Source organism: Oncorhynchus keta, chromosome 28 (assembly GCF_023373465.1).
Source record: "Oncorhynchus keta strain PuntledgeMale-10-30-2019 chromosome 28, Oket_V2, whole genome shotgun sequence".
Classification (NCBI taxonomy): domain Eukaryota; kingdom Metazoa; phylum Chordata; class Actinopteri; order Salmoniformes; family Salmonidae; genus Oncorhynchus; species Oncorhynchus keta.
Window position 1 is genome coordinate 13,713,100 of NC_068448.1, and position 21,555 is coordinate 13,734,654.

At 46.4% G+C, this 21,555-nt stretch overlaps 1 protein-coding gene across 1 annotated transcript; it reads right to left on the reverse strand.

Moving 5' to 3' along the window:
- Positions 1–9,710: 9,710 nt before the first annotated feature.
- Positions 9,711–19,771, reverse strand: LOC118377017 (myosin light polypeptide 6-like). Its single transcript, XM_035763831.2, has 6 exons — positions 19,616–19,771; positions 19,156–19,183; positions 17,070–17,213; positions 14,448–14,621; positions 12,866–12,943; positions 9,711–10,454 (listed from the first exon to the last, which is right to left on the reverse strand). The coding sequence occupies exons 1-6, from the start codon at positions 19,754–19,756 to the stop codon at positions 10,426–10,428; spliced, it is 594 nt and encodes a 197-aa protein (XP_035619724.1). The 5' UTR covers positions 19,757–19,771; the 3' UTR covers positions 9,711–10,425.
- Between the last annotated feature and the right edge of the window lie 1,784 nt (positions 19,772–21,555).

Here is a 21,555-nt window from a genome sequence, read left to right on the forward strand (position 1 = left end):
ACCCCCACACCATCACACCTCCTCCTCCATGCTCCACGGTGGGAACCACACTTTGAGAGATCATCCGTTCACCTACTCTGCGCCTCACAAAGACACGGCGGTTGGAACCAAAAATCTCAAATTTGGACTCATTAGACCAAAGGACTACTGGTCTAATGTCCATTGCTCGTATTTCTTGCTCAAGCAAGTCTCTTCTTCTTATTGGTGTCCTTTAGTAGTGGTTTCTTTGCAGTAATTCAACCATGAAGGTCTGATTCACCGAGCCTCCTCTGAACAGTTGATGTTGAGATGTGTCTGTTACTTGAACTCTGTGAAGCATTTATTTGGACTGCAATTTCTGAGGCTGGTAACTCTAATTAACTTATCCTCTGCAGCAGAGGTAACTCTGGGTCTTCCTTTCCTATGGCGGTCCTCATGAGAGACAGTTTGATCATAGTGCTTGATGGTTTTTGTGACTGCAATTGAAGAAACTTTAAAAGTTTTTTAAATGTACCGGATTGACTGGCCTTCATGTCTTAAAGTAATGATAGACTGTTGTAATGATGGACACCTGTTAATTGAACTGCATTCCAGGTGACTACCTAATGAAGCTGGTTGAGAGAATGCCAAGAGTGTGCAAAGCTCTCATCAAGGTGGCTACTTTAAAGGAACTCAAATCTCAAATATATTTTGATTTGTTTTACACTTTTTGGTTACTACATGATTCCATATGTGTTATTTCATAGTTATGTCTTCACTATTATTCTACAATGTAGAAAATAGTACAAATAAAGAAAAAATGAATGTGTAGGTGTGTCCAAACTTTTGACTGGTACTGTATGTACATACATTAATGCAGTACATGCATACACACACTTAACACTCTCCTGTACAACTGCTCTCTTTCTCACACACACACACACACACACACACACACACACACACACACACACACACACACACACACACACACACACACACACACACACACACACACACACACACACACACACACACACACACACACACACACACACACACACACATAAATGACAGCACACTGAAAGGACGTGGACTGACTGAGTGTGGTTTTTCAAATGAAGAAGTGTTTCATTTGTGTGTTGTGTTATTGAGCCAATCATGACCAAGTGCATTTACTGACCCCTCATGTGTGTGGAAATATGGACATCAGAACATGTACAGAATAGGTGTGCAAAAGGTTGCATTAAAATATACAGCATATTCAATGTCACGTCTACTTACATTGTTGTACATACAGTTTAACTAAGAGAATCAGTCCTACCCATTGAGCATTCTGAGTGTGACCAAAGGTTGTGAATGTGTGAATCAAGACTGGGTTAGCCTACTGAGTTAAAGCCAAGGCATTAGCTCTGGGAGCCAACACAAATTTCCAGAGTTCAATTTCCGCTACACTTCGCCCCTCTCTGACCCAGTCGACAGTTCAGTAATTCACACTGTTAAGTCGCTGTGATATGTCCCAATAACTTAATCCAACTGTTTCAAAATAAAAGCCCCCTGCTGTTTCAAAATAAAAGTCCCCTGATTTTTCAAAATAAAATACCCCTTTATAAACCCTGTTGTTCATAATTTAGGCCAGAACAGTCTTACTCTACTACATGGAGACAGTTTTGTTTTTTTATGATCAATTGTTGCTTGATTTTCAGCTATAAAAAACAAGGAAGGACATAAATAAAACTGAAAACACAGATAACAAAATAACATGAAGAGAGAATTCAAAGTAAATCACATCTGGTCACAGATGGTTGACCTTCTTTAACCATCAAACCATTAGGCTGAGGGAAGACACCATCACGCCATGAGGCTGAGGGAGGACACCATCACGCCATGAGGCTGAGGGAGGACACCATCACGCCATGAGGCTGAGGGAGGACACCATCACGCCATGAGGCTGAGGGAGGACACCATCACGCCATGAGGCTGAGGGAAGACACCATCACGCCATGAGGCTGAGGGAGGACACCATCAAGCCATGAGGCTGAGGGAAGACACCATCACGCCATGAGGCTGAGGGAAGACACCATCACGCCATGAGGCTGAGGGAAGACACCATCACGCCATGAGGCTGAGGGAGGACAACATCACGCCATGAGGCTGAGGGAGGACACCATCACGCCATGAGGCTGAGGGAGGACACCATCACGCCATGAGGCTGAGGGAAGACACCATCACGCCATGAGGCTGAGGGAGGACACCATCACGCCATGAGGCTGAGGGAGGACACCATCACGCCATGAGGCTGAGGGAAGACACCATCACGCCATGAGGCTGAGGGAGGACACCATCACGCCATGAGGCTGAGGGAGGACACCATCACGCCATGAGGCTGAGGGAAGACACCATCACGCCATGAGGCTGAGGGAGGACACCATCACGCCATGAGGCTGAGGGAGGACACCATCAAACCATTAGGCTGAGGGAAGACACCATCACGCCATGAGGCTGAGGGAGGACACCATCACGCCATGAGGCTGAGGGAAGACACCATCACGCCATGAGGCTGAGGGAGGACACCATCACGCCATGAGGCTGAGGGAGGACACCATCACGCCATGAGGCTGAGGGAAGACACCATCACGCCATGAGGCTGAGGGAGGACACCATCACGCCATGAGGCTGAGGGAAGACACCATCACGCCATGAGGATGAGGGAGGACACCATCACGCCATGAGGCTGAGGGAGGACACCATCACGCCATGAGGCTGAGGAGGACACCATCACGCCATGAGGCTGAGGAGGACACCATCACGCCATGAGGCTGAGGGAAGACACCATCACGCCATGAGGCTGAGGGAGGACACCATCACGCCATGAGGCTGAGGGAGGACACCATCAAACCATTAGGCTGAGGACAGACACCATCACGCCATGAGGCTGAGGGAGGACACCATCACGCCATGAGGCTGAGGGAGGACACAATCACGCCATGGGGCTGAGGGAGGACACCATCATGCCATGAGGCTGAGGGAAGACACCATCACGCCATGAGGCTGAGGGAAGACACCATCACGCCATGAGGCTGAGGGAGGACACCATCACGCCATGAGGCTGAGGGAGGACACCATCACGCCATGAGGCTGAGGGAAGACACCATCACGCCATGAGGCTGAGGGAGGACACCATCACGCCATGAGGCTGAGGGAAGACACCATCACGCCATGAGGATGAGGGGAGGACACCATCACGCCATGAGGCTGAGGAGGACACCATCACGCCATGAGGCTGAGGGGAAGACACCATCACGCCATGAGGCTGAGGGAGGACACCATCACGCCATGAGGCTGAGGGAGGACACCATCACGCCATGAGGCTGAGGGAGGACACCATCACGCCATGAGGCTGAGGGAGGACACCATCACGCCATGAGGCTGAGGGAGGACACCATCAAACCATTAGGCTGAGGGAAGACACCATCACGCCATGAGGCTGAGGGAGGACACCATCACGCCATGAGGCTGAGGGAAGACACCATCACGCCATGAGGCTGAGGGAGGACACCATCACGCCATGGGGCTGAGGGAGGACACCATCACGCCATGAGGCTGAGGGAGGACACCATCACGCCATGGGGCTGAGGGAGGACACCATCACGCCATGAGGCTGAGGGAGGACACCATCACGCCATGAGGCTGAGGGAAGACACCATCACGCCATGAGGCTGAGGGAGGACACCATCACGCCATGAGGCTGAGGGAAGACACCATCACGCCATGAGGCTGAGGGAAGACACCATCACGCCATGAGGCTGAGGGAGGACACATGAGGCTGAGGGAGGACACCATCACGCCATGACGCCATGAGGCTGAGGGAGGACACCATCACGCCATGAGGGAAGACACCATCACGCCATGAGGCTGAGGGAGGACACCATCACGCCAGGCTGAGGCTGAGGGAGGACACCATCACGCCATGAGGCTGAGGGAGGACACCATCAAACCATTAGGCTGAGGAAAGACACCATCACGCCATGAGGCTGAGGGAGGACACCATCACGCCATGGGGCTGAGGGAGGACACCATCACGCCATGAGGCTGAGGGAAGACACCATCACGCCATGAGGCTGAGGGAAGACACCATCACGCCATGAGGCTGAGGGAGGACACCATCACGCCATGAGGCTGAGGGAGGACACCATCACGCCATGAGGCTGAGGGAGGACACCATCACGCCATGAGGCTGAGGGAAGACACCATCACGCCATGAGGCTGAGGGAGGACACCATCACGCCATGAGGCTGAGGGAAGACACCATCACGCCATGAGGATGAGGGAGGACACCATCACGCCATGAGGCTGAGGGAGGACACCATCACGCCATGAGAATGAGGGAAGACACCATCACGCCATGAGGCTGAGGGAGGACACCATCACGCCATGAGGCTGAGGGAGGACACCATCACGCCATGAGGCTGAGGGAAGACACCATCACGCCATGAGGCTGAGGGAGGACACCATCACGCCATGAGGCTGAGGGAGGACACCATCAAACCATTAGGCTGAGGGCAGACACCATCACGCCATGAGGCTGAGGGAGGACACCATCACGCCATGAGGCTGAGGGAAGACACCATCACGCCATGAGGCTGAGGGAGGACACCATCACGCCATGAGGCTGAGGGAGGACACCATCACGCCATGGGGCTGAGGGAGGACACCATCACGCCATGAGGCTGAGGGAAGACACCATCACGCCATGAGGCTGAGGGAAGACACCATCACGCCATGAGGCTGAGGGAGGACACCATCACGCCATGAGGCTGAGGGAAGACACCATCACGCCATGAGGCTGAGGGAGGACACCATCATGCCATGAGGCTGAAGGAAGACACCATCACGCCATGAGGCTGAGGGAAGACACCATCACGCCATGAGGCTGAGGGAGGACACCATCACGCCATGAGGCTGAGGGAAGACACCATCACGCCATGAGGATGAGGGAGGACACCATCACGCCATGAGGCTGAGGGAGGACACCATCACGCCATGAGGCTGAGGGAAGACACCATCACGCCATGAGGCTGAGGGAGGACACCATCACGCCATGAGGCTGAGGGAGGACACCATCACGCCATGAGGCTGAGGGAGGACACCATCACGCCATGAGGCTGAGGGAAGACACCATCACGCCATGAGGCTGAGGGAGGACACCATCACGCCATGAGGCTGAGGGAGGACACCATCAAACCATTAGGCTGAGGGAAGACACCATCACGCCATGAGGCTGAGGGAGGACACCATCACGCCATGAGGCTGAGGGAGGACACCATCACGCCATGAGGCTGAGGGAGGACACCATCACGCACGCACGCTGAGGGATGAGGCTGAGGGAGGACACCATCACGCCATGAGGCTGAGGAAGACACCATCACGCCATGAGGCTGAGGAAGACACCATCACGCCATGAGGCTGAGGGAGGACACCATCACGCCATGAGGCTGAGGAAGACACCATCACGCCATGAGGCTGAGGGAGGACACCATCACGCCATGAGGCTGAGGGAAGACACCATCACGCCATGAGGCTGAGGGAGGACACCATCACGCCATGAGGCTGAGGGAAGACACCATCACGCCATGAGGCTGAGGGAAGACACCATCACGCCATGAGGCTGAGGGAGGACACCATCACGCCATGAGGCTGAGGGAAGACACCATCACGCCATGAGGCTGAGGGAGGACACCATCACGCCATGAGGCTGATGAGGGGAAGACACCATCACGCCATGAGGCTGAGGGAGGACACCATCACGCCATGAGGCTGAGGAAGACACCATCACGCTATGAGGCTGAGGAGGACACCATCACGCCATGAGGCTGAGGAAGACACCATCACGCCATGAGGCTGAGGAAGACACCATCACGCCATGAGGCTGAGGGAGGACACCATCACGCCATGAGGCTGAGGAGGACACCATCAAACCATTAGGCTGAGGAAGACACCATCACGCCATGAGGCTGAGGCTGGGGAGGACACCATCACGCCATGAGGCTGAGGGAAGACACCATCACGCCATGAGGCTGAGGGAGGACACCATCACGCCATGAGGCTGAGGGAGGACACCATCACGCCATGGGGCTGAGGGAGGACACCATCATGCCATGAGGCTGAGGGAAGACACCATCACGCCATGAGGCTGAGGGAAGACACCATCACGCCATGAGGCTGAGGGAGGACACCATCACGCCATGAGGCTGAGGGAGGACACCATCACGCCATGAGGCTGAGGGAGGACACCATCACGCCATGAGGCTGAGGGAAGACACCATCACGCCATGAGGCTGAGGGAGGACACCATCACACCATGAGGCTGAGGGAGGACACCATCACACAATGAGACTGAGGGAGGACACCATCACACCATGAGGCTGAGGGAGGCCACCATCACACCATGAGGCTGAAGGAGGACACCATCAAGCCATGAGGCTGAGGGAGGACACCATCACACCATGAGGCTGAGGAAGGACACCATCACACCATGAGGCTGAAGGAGGACACCATAACACCATGAGGCTGAAGGAGGACACCATCACACCATGAGGCTGAGGAAGGACACCATCACACCATTAGGCTGAAGGAGGACACCATCACACCATGAGGCTGAAGGAGGACACCATCACACCATGAGGCTGAAGGAGGACACCATCACACCATGAGGCTGAAGGAGGACACCATCACACCATGAGGCTGAGGAAGGACACCATCACACCATGAGGCTGAAGGAGGACACCATCACACCATGAGGCTGAAGGAGGACACCATCACACCATGAGGCTGAGGGAAGACACCATCACACAATGAGACTGAGGAGGACACCATCACACCATGAGGCTGAGGGAGGACACCATCACGCCATGAGGCTAAGGGAAGACACCATCACGCCATGAGGCTGAGGGAGGACACCATCACGCCATGAGGCTGAGGGAGGACACCATCAAACCATGAGGCTGAAGGAGGACACCATCACACCATGAGGCTGAAGGAGGACACCATCACACCATGAGGCTGAGGGAGGACACCATCACACCATGAGGCTGAAGGAGGACACCATCACACCATGAGGCTGAAGGAGGACACCATCACACCATGAGGCTGAAGGAGGACACCATCACACCATGAGGCTGAAGGAGGACACCATCACACCATGAGGCTGAAGGAGGACACCATCACACCATGAGGCTGAAGGAGGACACCATCACACCATGAGGCTGAAGGAGGACACCATCACACCATGAGGCTGAGGGTGGACGGAAGGGGCAGAGGGGAATACAACACACACACAAACAGACACACCCACACAAACACACAGTACATACGCTGAAAGGGCAACAAAGTGAAAGGACGTGGACTGAGTGTGTGTGTTTCTATAGATGTGTGTGTGGAGAGTTGAGTGTTTTTGAGCCAATCATGACCAAGTGCATTTCTTAACCCCTCCTGTGTGTTGGCATGTCAGAGTGTGTGCAAGAAAGGATATCAGAACATGTACATTATAGGTGCAGTAACACTTTAACTCTGGTACATATCACAAGTCTCTTCTACTTACATTGTGAACTGTACCTACAGTACAGCCACAATCCTCATTCCTACCCATTCAACATTCTGAGAGTGACAAACTTGTTATTGTGTGATGCAATATCATGTTAGCCCACTGAGCTAAAGCCTGTGGAATTAGCTTTTGGAACCAAGACACGTTTTTTTCACTTTAATTTTTTGTACATCATTGGGAAGACATTCTCTAGCTAAAGGATCGAATGCTCTGAGTGTACAAAACATTAGAAACACCTTCCTAATAAAATAAAAAAATATGAGAGCAGGTGTTCCTAATGTTTTGTAAACTGTGTCTATACAGTATGTGTGCACACACCCACCACCGAGAGAACCTTCCTTGTTCAATTCATTTGGAGTGACTAGCCATTTGGCTCTTAGTCTTCGCTAATTGTGTCAAATTGAGAATATGATTTGTGCCCCAAATGGCCCTATATAGCACACTAGTTTTGGCTCTGGTCAAAAGTAGTGCACTATATAGAGAATAGGGTGTCATTTGGGATTCAGATGTGGCCTGTGAGTGTGGACCTAGAGGCTGAGGGTTCAAACCTAACCCATACCGGTTGGCCACTGCTTCAAACCGACTGTTCCTCCATGGATTTCCAATATGTCTAGTTAAGACAATGCCTTACAAGGTATGAATATATTGATCTGTGTTGTAGATCATACACCTAGCTCTAAAAAATAAAAAGATATGTACATTTCTAAATGTGGCAATATCTTTCCGGACTGTACTAAACAGCCATAAAGTGTAACCTAATGGTGGTTACTAGTCACTTGTTGACATTGTTGGATGGAGATCCTTGAGAAACATGGTTCATCAAAACAAACAGCATGCCAATACATTATCTCAGAACTGATCAAGTGATCTTTATTTCGGTTTGAATAACAAGTGAATGTCAAAAACGTGATTAGTTAGAGTTGAAATGTACACCATTATAAGCAGTTTATTGAACTGGAATTGTATCAAGTCAGCCCCATGCTGTCACTTTAAACCAATATCTAAGCCTCATAATGAAGGGGAATGACCATTTACATTAATTATATGGAGAATTTACAAACTTGAATTGTTAGTGTCTAAATGTTGTAATTGAATTGAAATCTTGAATTTGTAGCTTCACAAAAATCTGAATGTGTGCTTATCCAAGATCGTGTGAGACTGTGTGCCCAGCCTCCTTGCTTGGTCTCTTCAGTAGTCCTGACAGACAGATTCCAGTGTAAAGTTAATTGGTGGAGGAGGGTATGAGGCAGGTTGCACTGAGGCCATTAGAGATTCCCCTGTCGAATGCAGAGGATCACACACACACACACACACACACACACACAAATAGCAGGATTCAAATAATCAATACACTTCACTTCCAACCAACACACAAACTCAATAATTAGAGGACAACCTATTCACCACTTGGGTATGATACCTTACATTACACACACGTACTCCGATAGCTCTGGTGGTACCTAATGAGTGTAAGAAGCGACTGGTTGTGAGGGGAATTAGGAAACGGTCAGGAAGCGTGGAGTGGAATCTGTCTCGACACACTGAGCAACATACAGGATTCTACTGGGCAGTTCCATGTTCTAATCTAGAACACTGTCATACAGGATCACACACAGACAATTATAGACTGTACAAGTTGAATATAAGAATCAGTGCCAAGAAAGGTTGAAGAGGTTCTAAAATACATGAAATCTCTTAGTGTTATAGAATGAATCAAACACTGGTCATAAGACAACTGTGTAACTATAGAAAAGTGTTACATGAAGTGAACACCAGTCCCACTGAGTTAGAGCATACCTTCATCTACAATGAAGTCATTAAGCCACTATTCAAAAGCAGACTTAGAATTGGTCAATAAAAGCAGTTTTGGTATAGCTACTGCCCATCATGAATTAAACAGTACAAGTTGCCATGGTGTGCCAAGTATGAAGTGTCTTTTTGCCAAAATAGACATCACTGCCCTCTTGTGTCCACCTAATATAATGCAACACATTTCTGAACACAAAACACTAGTTTAGTGACAATCTTTTAAAACAGATATTTGTGGAAGTAAAATGATTTGACCACAAATATCCATAGCTGATTAAGTTCACCCAGTCAAATCATGTTCTCTTAGAAGTTTAAAGTTTGTTAGAAAAAAAAAAACTACTTTCAGTTTTCAAAAATATTTTATTTGAATGCTGCAACAAAAAAGGGAGAATAAAACAAAAAAATCCACTGAACATTACATTTGTACATCAGCATGATTGTATGGCTTCATATACATATTGGCTAACAAACTGCATAGCAATAGAAAGGGAGACATTCCCAGCCAAAGCAAGAAGTCGCTCGCCTGGTCTCAGATCACTTTGTGCCGTCTTGCCAACTACATTGCTGTCTATGTCATGCCAACGACAGAGTTGGCAAGACAGCACATACAGGTCTGGGACCCAGGCTAACAATAATAGGTAATTGGTCACCCACCACAACGCGGTCCCTTCCCACTGACTCAGCTAAGCCATGTATTGTATGACAATAATCATTGTCCAAGTGTAGGTATTAAGTAGCCTGGTCCCAAGACATCAAACAGATCTGGAACCAGATTGAATTGTTTGTATCTGGGAATGTTACTGCAGGTCACGCCAGCAGCACACAAGCGTCTAGTTACATGCAAGTTGGTCTTATTCTTAATTGAAAGAGCCCAGGCCATTAACATAGCTCGGGTCATCATGGTCTGAACGTGGGAGTGTAAAGGACATGAAGACATAATACGATAAAGGGAGCAGGCAGGAGGAGAGGGATGGAAGCTAGTTGAATATGTAACAGAAATAAAACAGGGTGAAATAAACTAACAAAGAAAAGGAATGAATGTTTCTTCTTAATCTTCAACCGCTCATGACCATCCGGACGAGTTCTGTGACGGAGAGAGAAAGAGATGAGACCGAGAGAGAGAGAGAGAAAGAGATGAGACCGAGAGAGAGAGGGAGAAAGAGATGAGACCGAGAGAGAGAGGGAGAAAGAGATGAGACCGAGAGAGAGAGGGAGAAAGAGATGAGACCGAGAGAGGGAAAGAGATGAGAGAGAGGGAAAGAGACGAGGGAGAAAGAGATGAGACCGAGAGAGGGAAAGAGATGAGACAGAGAGAGGGAAAGAGATGAGACCGAGAGAGGGAAAGAGATGAGACGAGAGGGAGAAAGAGAGAGAGGGAGAAAGAGATGAGACCGAGAGAGAGAGGGGGAAAGAGATGAGACCGAGAGAGGGAAAGAGATGAGACCGAGAGAGGGAAAGAGATGAGACCGAGAGAGGGAAAGAGATGAGACCGAGAGAGGGAAAGAGATGACAGCCCTCATTTTGACATCAGCACAGACAACTTCCAGGATGACAGTTTCAGACAATGTGTGGAGCGATCGATAGAGCAGGAGAATTCAATTCTGGATGAGTCGTCAGGCAAGATACAGATCAGGGGGTAGACAGATGGGGCGCTAAAGTACAGGGAGATTTTAGCTACAACTTCATTGTAACTGTGGTTAACAGGAGTGACTGGTCTTCTATGGGAAACATGGTCCAAATGAGCAAAATTATAAAATTATGTAACTACATAATGTTTAAAGTATGAAATGGGGCTTCCACATAAAAACTCCACGGCAAACCAAGGCCTATTTTGGTCCCGCAAAGGTGGTCAAATTACATTAGCATTATCTAGCAAGCTCTGAACACCAAGAAAAACAAACTCTTGCTCAGCATGTACAGTTGAAGTCAGAAGTTTAAATACACTTAAGTTGGAGTCATTAAAACTCATTTTTCAACCACTCCACTAATTTCTTGTTAACAAACAAATGAACAAAACAAGGTATTGGAGTGGCCATCAAAACCCTGACCTCAATCACATAGAAAATTTGTGGGCAGAACTTAAAAAAGCGTGTGCAAGCAAGGAGGCCTACAAACCTAACTCGGTTACACCAGCTCGGTCAGGAGGAATGGGCCAAAATTCACCCAACTTATTGTGGGAAGCTTGTGGAAGGCTACCTGAAACGTTTGCCCCAAGTGAAACAATTTAAAGACAATGCTACCAAATACTAATTGAGTGCATGTAAACTTCTTACCCCACTAGGAATGTGATGAAAGAAATAAAAGCTGAAATAAATATATCATTCTCTCTACTATTATTCTGACATTTCACATTCTTAAAATAAAGTGGTGGACCCTAACTGACCTAAGACAGGACATTTTTACTAGAATGAAATGTCAGGAATTGTGAAAAACAGAGTTTAAATGTATTTGGCTAAGGTGTATGTAAACTTCAGACTTCAACTGTACAAACTATCCCTCTAAAAAAAGAGGGAATCTCAATTGTATTTCCATGATTCCAGTCTCCTCAAAACACATTGGAAGAGAAGGTACAAGGTGAGCGCACACAAGGAATCAAGAGTCTCAGTCCACCATGAGTCAAAACCTCCAGTTCAGACCACATCACCAGGCTTTCCCACTGCAAGAGCTTTTATATTTGGCAAAACAACTTGAACAGCTTGATACTACCAAAAGGGACCCTAGATCAGGAGACAAATTCTTACTTTGATTAATAGACAATGTGTGGTACAGTAATGCAAGGACGAGCTGTGACTAACAATTTACACCCAGAGTTGATGTTGGGTTACTGTCTTCTAAGAGCTAGTGCGTTCTGTTCTAGCGGGTAGTTTAGAAGACTAAGCAGGACAGCCTAGGTAGAGCACTGTTATACCCTCTGCAGCCTGACCCGTACCAGCTCTCAGCCTGACATGTGACGAATAAAGGCTGTGGAGAAAGTTACACAGCATGTTACAAACTCTTTGTATTCACATTCTGGTCCGATCACCCAACAAGACATTGTGTTGTATTCTAGTACTAGCACCACCTCAGTCCAGGTCTTCAGCTGACCGTTTCATCAGTACACAATACCAATATTTGACTACTCAACCGTTAATGCAGACATTACAATAGTTTAAGCAGGCTGCATTTAAGCAGGCTCTAAAACAGCTATGTTTGCATCTTCATTCTGGTACAGACTGTAGCCCAGCAAGCTCCCCCTGACAGCTTCTATAGTACTCTACATGACCTATCCACACACAGCAAGGAAACATGTACTGTCATGCAAGGGCAGCGGTCCATAACCAGATGAGCTCCCTGGGTTGCACTTAGGTGTTACTTACTGAAGAGGTGTAGTAGTAGTGGTGGTGTAAGGGTTTAGGGTGGTGGGATCATTACATCACATGAACCTAGTCCAGTTATAGCTCATCCTGTTGTCTCCCATCTCTGTCCATCATTCTGTTTTTACTCTTTCCCTCTCACCTTCATAGTTGATACAGCCATTAGCGTCCTCGTGTCCAGTAAGAAGTGTCTCTACCTCCTCCTCCGTCATCTTCTCCCCTAAAAGACAAAGTTATAAAAAGCAGGGAAAATATACACAACCAAAAGTATGTGGACACCTGCTCGACAAACAACTCATTCCAAAATCACGTGAATTAATGGAGTTGGTCACCCCTTTGCAGCCTCCACTCTTCTGGGAATGCTTTCCACTAGATGTTGGAACATTGTTGATAGGACTTGCCTCCATTCAGCCACAAGAGCATTAGTCAGGTCGGCACTGATGTTGGATGATTAGGCCTGGCTCGCAGTCAGTGTTCCAATTCATCCCAAAGGTGTTCGATGGAGTTGAGGTCTGGGCTCCGTGCTGGCCAGTCAACTAAACTGTTCCCACAAAGTTGGAAGCACAGAATTGTCTAGAATGTCATTGTATGCTGTAGCGGTAAGGGGCCTTGCCCAAACCATGAAAAACAGTCCCAGACCATTATATTCCTCCTCCACCAAACTTCAGTTGGCAACATGCATTGGGGCAGGTAGCGTTTTCCTGGCATCCGCCAAACAAGAATTTGTCTGTCGGACTGCCAGATGGTGAAGATTGATTCATCACTCCGGAGAGCCAGTTTCCACTGATCCAGATTCCAATGGAGGCGAGCTTTACACCACTCCAGCCGACGCTTGGCATTGCGCATAGTAATCTTAAGCTTCTATGCGGCTGCTCGTCCATGGATACCCATTTCATGAAGCTCCCAACGAACAGTTATTGTGCTGACGTTGCTTCCAGAGGCAGTTTGGAACTCTGTAGTGAATGTTGCAACCGAGGACAGGATTTTTACGCAGCATGTGCTTCAGCAATCAGCAGTCCCGTTCTGTGAGCTTGCGTGGCCTACCACTTCGCGGCTGAGCCGTTGTTGCTCCTAGACGTTTTCGCTTCAAAATAACAGCACTTACAGTTGACCGTGGCAGTTCAAGCAGGGCAGAAATTTGAGTTGGAAAGGTGGCATCCTATGACGGTGCCCCGTTGAATGTCAACTGAGCTCTTCAGTAAAGCCATTCCACTGCCAATGGCGTCTGCATGGCTGTGTGCTCGGTGTTATACACCTGTCAGCAACAGGTATGGCTGAAATAGCCAAATCTACTAATTTGAAGAGGTGTCCACATACTTTTGTGTATATATAGGGAATATGACATTTAGCAGCCAATTTTATCCAAAGGGACTTGCAGTCATGAGCGCTTATATTTTTTACGTATGGGTGGTGCAGGGAATCAAACCCACTATCCTGGCATTGTAAGAGCCATGCTCTGACAACGGAGCTACAGAAGACAATGTGTAGTGGTGTTCAGTTTGAAAATAACCTTTTACCAGAAAATGTCTGGTTCATGTTACATATTTGTGTTGTGATAAACTGAATCGATTCAGAGGAGTCAACCTTGCAGTATATTTTGGCAATCATTTTTAGAGTCAACTTCCAAATTAGATTATTTTGATCAGTGATTCAAATCTTGTGGATAAAAACACACATTGTAAAAAGATCTTTCATATCTGAAAGAGTAAAAGAACATAACTAACCTAGTGTGGTGAGGACATGCCGTAACTCTGCCCCCATTACAGTTCCGTTGCCCTCCTTATCGAAGACACGCAGTCCCTCAACAAAATCCTCAAAGGAGCCCTGGTCCTTATTCTTAGCGATGGCCTGCAGCATAGGAAGGAACTGCTCAAAGTCGAGCATCTTGTGGTTCATCTCTGAAAAAATGTAAATGGAGGAAATGGATGAATTGATGATATGAATATACACGGGTATACACCTCACAACCCTTTTAAACCATGAGTCATCACTGGACAAAAGGTGGTCAGTGCACCTGATAAGGCCCTTGCTTGTGAAAATTGGAAGAAGCAAAATCCAAACAAGTTCTGGTAGAGACATATAGGGGTCAGTAAAGGTTGGCTGTACAAACTAACTCATGTAGACATCTTAGAGAGCACAACCTAAAAACACTTCCCGTTTCTCATTCTTGTAAAAGCTAATTATATGATTTGAGATTCTCAGGGATGCATCGGTGCAATCAGTAGGACACAATAAAAATATACTTAAAAATATAAAACTGCAACATGTAAAAAGTTGTGGTCCCATGTTTCATGAGCTGAAATAAAAATGCCAGAAATGTTCCATATGCACAAAAAGCTTATTGTGCTCAAATTGCTTTATATCCCTGTTAGTGAGCATTTCTCCTTTGCCAAGATGATATGCCACACTTGTCAGGTGAATGGATTAAGAAGCTGATTAAAACAGCATGATCATTATGTAACAGTATAACTTTAGACCGTCCCTTCGCCCATACCCGGGCGCGAACCAGGGACCTTCTGCACACAACAGTCACCCTCGAAGCATCGTTACCCATCACTCCACAAAAGCCGCGGGCCTTGCAGAGCAAGGGGAACTACTACTTCAAGGTCTCAGAGCAGGTGACGTCACCGACTGAAACGCCATTTAGCACGCACCGCTAACTAACCTAGCAGTTTCACATCCGTTACACTTACACTTTGTTCTGGGGAGAATAAAAGACTACAGCGTGCAATTGGCATGCTGACTGCAAGTGTAACAGATGTGAAATGGCTAGCTAGTTTACGGGGTGCGCACTAATAGCATTTCAATTGGTGACGACACTCGGCTCCGAGACCTTGAAGTAGTCGTTTCCCCTTGCTCCAAAAGGGCTGGGGCTTTTGTGGCGCGATGGGTAATGATGTTTTGTGGGTGTCAGTTGATGTGTGCAGAGGGTCCCTGGTTCGAGCCCAGGTAGGGACGGAAGCTATACGGTTACATTTTTAAAATATATTTTACCTTTATTTAACTAGGCAAGTCAGTCAAGAACAAATTCTTACTTACAATGACGGCCTACCGGGGAACAGATTTTTACCTGGTCAGCTCGGGGATTCGATCCAGCAACATTTCAGTTACTGGCCCAACCACTAGGCAATCCAGCTCATAAAGTTATACATATATAGGTAGGAGCTACCGAATGTCAGGTTTGGTGATTCTGGACAAGCGAATGTGAACGAGAGACATTGTGCAAATGAACAAAGTTTTGACACGTGCTTGTCTGAAGGAAGAACAGTACTGGCTCTGGAGCAGCATGTGTACATGCTGTGTCTGGGTGGAGTCTGGAGTCGCTAGGGCAACGGGCTTGTCTGCTCTGAGAAGACAGGGGGGGGGGAGCAGACAAGCCAGAACAGAGGAGAAAAAAATGCAAGGGAATCAAGCTGCAGTGGCAGCTGTATAGATGACTCATCCAAAGGGCTTTGACTTCTTAAACACGGCAGAAAGCTAACACAATATGATGCCCCATCACCTTATTAATTCAGCCACTTACTTAGATAACAAGTTAGTTAACACGACCCCTAGGTTTAACGCAGAATTCTTCCTTTTTCAAGCAGAAAAAAGAAGACTCATAGAAATATCTTGCTGTGTTTTGCAAACAGATATTAAAATGCTTATTACAATTTGTTTGGCATCAAGCAAATTGTGCTTCAGTTGCACTTCTTCACTCGATGAGAATTTACCAAAGGGCATTCTACTTCTCTGTGTAGCCAGTCTACTTTTATCCAGTAAAATGCAAGATGAACTTTAAGCAAAAACAATAAGAAATGTACTTGTAGTTTAAGGTAAACATTAGAAATATGATGGCAATGCATAGTTTTTGCAAAACAAATACCTTGCTTTTTCATTGTAAGCTCATTTACGTGTGTGGCTGCTAGCCGAATAGAACTACACTTTGTTGTCATCTGATGACAATGAAGCTATTTTCTGCCAAATGTGTTGCAGTAATGTATCTTCTGTGAAGGAAAACTATAGTTACACGTCCCTGATCACTCTATTGAAGCCAAAAAACACACTTGACTTTCAAGATACAAGCGCCCCTTGTCAATACACAACTGGACTCAACCTGCTACCTGCTTCTCCCGTTGTGCTATTTACTAACAAACGCGTGACTGGCTCAACTGTTCTGGGGAACTACAGTAAGCTTCATAATGTAAAATAATGTGATGGGGGAAATGGAGAATGCAATCTGCTTCATCTCCTAACTGCAGGTATTTACTTAAAAAGTAGCTACAAATAGTTCAATGTTGAGAAAAACATCAAATAAATTGTTTCAACAGTACACAGTATACCTCCCAAGCCTAATTGTATCTCACCTTCAGCCTTGGGGTTGCCCAGGACCTTGAGGACCTCAGAGTTGACAGGATTCTGTCCCAACGCCCTCATGACATCACCACACTGACTGTAGCTGATCTTTCCATCACCGGTTCTGTCGAAGAGGAGGAAGGCCTCCTTAAACTCTGGAGGAGGGAGAGAAAAGGACAGGTGAGTGTGTCTGTATGACCATCCCTTTTCCTCAATGCCTCACCTCCCTCAAAGCTCATTGGAGGAAGGCCAATGGAGGGTCATTGGATCATCTAATGAGAGAGGTGAGGATTAGAGGGGAAAAGAAATGAGTGAGTGTATAAAAGATGTTAAAATGGCTAAGAGGGGGAAAAAACAGCAAACATGTTGGAAACTGATAAAGTAGGAGATAGATTGAATGGTGCAAAAGAAAATCTGTCATAGAGCCCAACAACTGATAATGTGCATCGCTTCAGTTTTAGCTAAAATAACTGGTTAGCTAGCACACACACACACCTTTGTTCACCAGGTATGTCACTTTACATTAATGTAAATGTGTCTACCCAGGATAATTGGGTCCATTGTTAAGGTTAATTGAGTTCAGGGACAGGTCTATCCCTTCAGGACAGGTCTATCCCTTCAGGACAGGTCTATCCCTTCAGGACAAGTCTATGGAATATCCCTTCAGGACAAGTCTATCCCTTCAGGACAGGTCTATGGAATATCCCTTCAGGACAGGTCTATGGAATATCCCTTCAGGACAGGTCTATGGAATATCCCTTCAGGACAGGTCTATGGAATTTCCCTTCAGGACAGGTCTATGGAATTTCCCTTCAGGACAGGTCTATGGAATATCCCTTCAGGACAGGTCTATGGAATATCCCTTCAGGACAGGTCTATGGAATATCCCTTCAGGACAGGTCTATGGAATATCCCTTCAGGACAGGTCTATGGAATATCCCTTCAGGACAGGTCTATGGAATATCCCTTCAGGACAGGTCTATGGAATATCCCTTCAGGACAGGTCTATGGAATATCCCTTCAGGACAGGTCTATGGAATATCCCTTCAGGACAGGTCTATGGAATATCCCTTCAGGACAGGTCTATGGAATATCCCTTCAGGACAGGTCTATGGAATATCCCTTCAGGACCCTAGGAGGCAGACAACACTGGTATGTTGTGGAACTTTTTCCTGTTCTCAGGAATGTGCCAGCCTCTTCACTCCTGGCCCACTGAGTTCCATTTCCCAACACCATATAAAGGTAGTGGAGGAGAGTGGGAGGGAGAGCTGTATTATGCCAACAATTATTAAACAAGCCAGGGAGGAAAGAGAAGACCAATCTACTAGTCTGTTTCTAACTCCACAAAAGGAAAGGTAACAGTCCAGGGGACAAGCTAGTTTAGATAGCATGGAAATGTTTGTGGTACATGGGAATGGTACAACTGGGAATGCATGCAGTTTGATGCAAACGCACTACTAACTAGTATACGGTATGCAAAAGGTGGATTCTCTGTCTATAGATATGCACCTACACGAGGAGCCGATTACTACCTCACATACTAGACTTGAGCTTACTAACACGGATAGAAAGTCTGCTTATAGCTATTTTATTCCCAACTATTGACTGGGGGAAAAAACAAACAGGAAATAGACATGACAACAGCCTAAACTCACTGAGTGTCTTGAAATATAGCAGTGACACTGGACTTGTAGGCCATCCATGGTATGCCTACCGCAACTGTATCAGACCAACAACATGCCTTTCAACACTGTTAGATTAAGGTCCCAGATTTAAGGGCCAAATGTTAGGGTCCTTCACCAATGACTCACCGTGTATTTGATCCAGGTTAAACTCAATCTGGAACGAACAATCAGTTGCATATGGAGTTTGAGAAAACACAGAGGACAGAAAGGAAATAGTGGTAACTTTGCTACAATAGAGGAATGACAGACAAGGCATAAAGCAGATGAGTCAGACGAGCAAGAAAGAAAAATTTAAGTGCATCTGTCTGAGTTGAGGATGGCAGCATGCAAGAGTTGGTATAGTTAAAGTTTTGGGAAAGTAACTAGTTACCGTAGTTAGCTAGCTAATCTAGCGAACTAGTTTGTAACTCACCCATGATTTGATCTTCTGAGAAGTCAGACTGTTCAAAGAAAGATGAAGTTAGCTATGATGTTGCTCAACCCTGTGGGCAAGGACCAGTGGTTGTTAGTTAGCCCAGCTAACTAAAGTTAACTAACTTGACAGACAACTTTCTATCACACCCTTACCTAGTTAGGAACTAGCTACTAGTCAGTAAGAGAAAGACTAACACATGTGGGACAGTTGGAGACAGGGGTAATTACAGTTACTGGTATATCAACGAGCTAGGGTTACTACTATACAGTAATGGCAAGTAGCTAACCTTGGCTAGCTACGATAACGCTAACTTGCTGGTTCTGCTCAATCAAACTGGCTAGATAGCAAGTAAAGTTAACTCGTTATCTAGTTAGACAAACAATTCCGAAATGAGAATACCATTTCGAGTAGCTAGCTAGATAGCTAACTATTTAATCAAGGTTATTGAAGAACCCACCATATCTGTAGATGTTCGAGTGTGTCGAAGATGTCGGGAGGTGGTGGAATGTGACAGGTCGGAGGGGAGTGAAATATCAACTAAAGCCGCGTTCAAAACCATTGGGAACTCAGGAACTCGAAGATCTCTGACTTCCGACATCAGTGCATTCAAGACAACTGGGAACTCGGAAACAAACGATCTTCGACTTAGTTTGAAACGGTAATTCAACTCGGAATTCCTCTTTCTAGCACTCCCACTTTCCGTCCTGAAGAGCACTGACGTATTGATTTGACCTCTTATTTATCCGAGTTCCCAGTCATGAAAGCACCATAGCACAGCCCCAGCAGTGTTCATTTCGCGTCATAGCTCTGTGCTGCATCTGCACTGTGCGCATAACCTTGGACAGTGCAGCGTTGGAGTGGCCTGTCCATGGTAACACTGTTAGAAACTGTTATAGGCCTAGGTACACTACTGTTACATTTTGGTCTGTGACAAAAATGGTGTTGGATTCCTTAGGTCCATCGATTAGCTCATTGAGCTGCATACCTAGTCAGCCAGGTATGTGGGCCACAACCTGTCTAATTCCCCCGATCAATGAGGACGTAGTGCCTTGGGGTGTATACAGTCTAGGGGTTTGTTGACCCTTTTATAAACTCTAGCAACACAGATACATGCTGCAGAGCACTAATTCCAGTGATTGACTTGGGCAGAATCTCACCGGAGCTCAGTACCAAAACCTCACATTTTCTGCTGCTTGAACTCCTGTTCCTATAATTGAAAATTGTCTCAAAAGTAGTGGAGCTCCTGCACCTTAATATAAACAGCACCGGCACCCAAAATGAGCACTGGCACATGTTTCAGTCCAAGTCAAGCACTGACTAATTCTATTGCAAAGTAAGTAGCACTGATGAGAGCGAAGCTATGCACGTTTCACAACAGAGTGACAGTGCTAATGTGGGTGACTGAACATAGCCCTACCAAGTGTGATTGTCTCTGTGATTTTACATTTATAACCAACCCTTCTTATAATCTTCTTCTCAGGATGTGCAGTACCAGTCAAAAGTTTGGACACAACTACTAATTCCAGAGTTTTTCTTTATTTCTAAAAATGTTCTACAGTGTAGAATAATAGTGAAGACATCAAACTATGAAACAACACATATGGAATCATGTAGTAACCAAAAAAAGTGTTAAACAAATCAAAATATATTTTTTATGTGAGATTCTTGAAAGTAGTCACCCTTTGCCTTATTGACAGCTTTGCACACTCTTGGCATTCTCTCAACCAGCTTCATGAGGTAGTCACCTGGAATGCATTTCAATTAACAGATGTGCCTTGTTAAAAGTTCATTTGTGGAATTTCTATCCTTCTTTATGCATTTGAGCTAATCAGTTGTGTTGTGATGTGGTAGGGATAGTATAGAGAAGATAGCCCTACTTCCAAATTACGGCAAGAACAGCTCAAATAAGCAAAGAGAAACAACAGTCAATCATTACTTTAAGACATGAAGGTCAGTCAATCCGGAACAATTAAAGAACTTTGAAAGTTTCTGCAAGTGCAGTTGCAACAACCATCAAGCACTATGATGAAACTGACTCTCATGAGGACCGCCATAGGAAAGGAAGACCCAGAGTTACCTCTGCTGCAAAGGATAAGTTAATTAGAGTTAACTGCACCTCAGATTGCAGTCCAAATAAATGCTTCACAGAGTTCAAGTAGCAGACACACCTCACCATCAACTGTTCAGAGGAGACTTCATGAATCAGGACTTCATGGTCAAATTTTGCTGCAAAGAAACCACTACTAAAGGACACCAATAATAAGAAGAGACTTGCTTGGGCCAAGAAACACAAACAATGGACATTAGACCGGTGGAAATCTGTCCTTTGGTCTGATGAGTCCAAATTTGATATTTTTGGTTCCAACCGCCGTGTCTTTGTGAGACGCAGAGTAGGTG

Excerpts from the sequence above, each read along its gene's own strand:
- LOC118377017 (XM_035763831.2), bottom strand. The coding sequence starts at position 19,756 with ATGTCGGAAGTCAGAGATCTTCGAGTTCCTGAGTTCCCAATGGTTTTG. Across the intron at positions 17,214-19,155 it reads CTCAGAAGATCAAATCATGG|AGTTTAAGGAGGCCTTCCTC; the intron begins GTGAGTTACAAA and ends TCCCTCCTCCAG. Across the intron at positions 10,455-12,865 it reads TGGCTGTATCAACTATGAAG|AACTCGTCCGGATGGTCATG; the intron begins GTGAGAGGGAAA and ends TCTCCGTCACAG.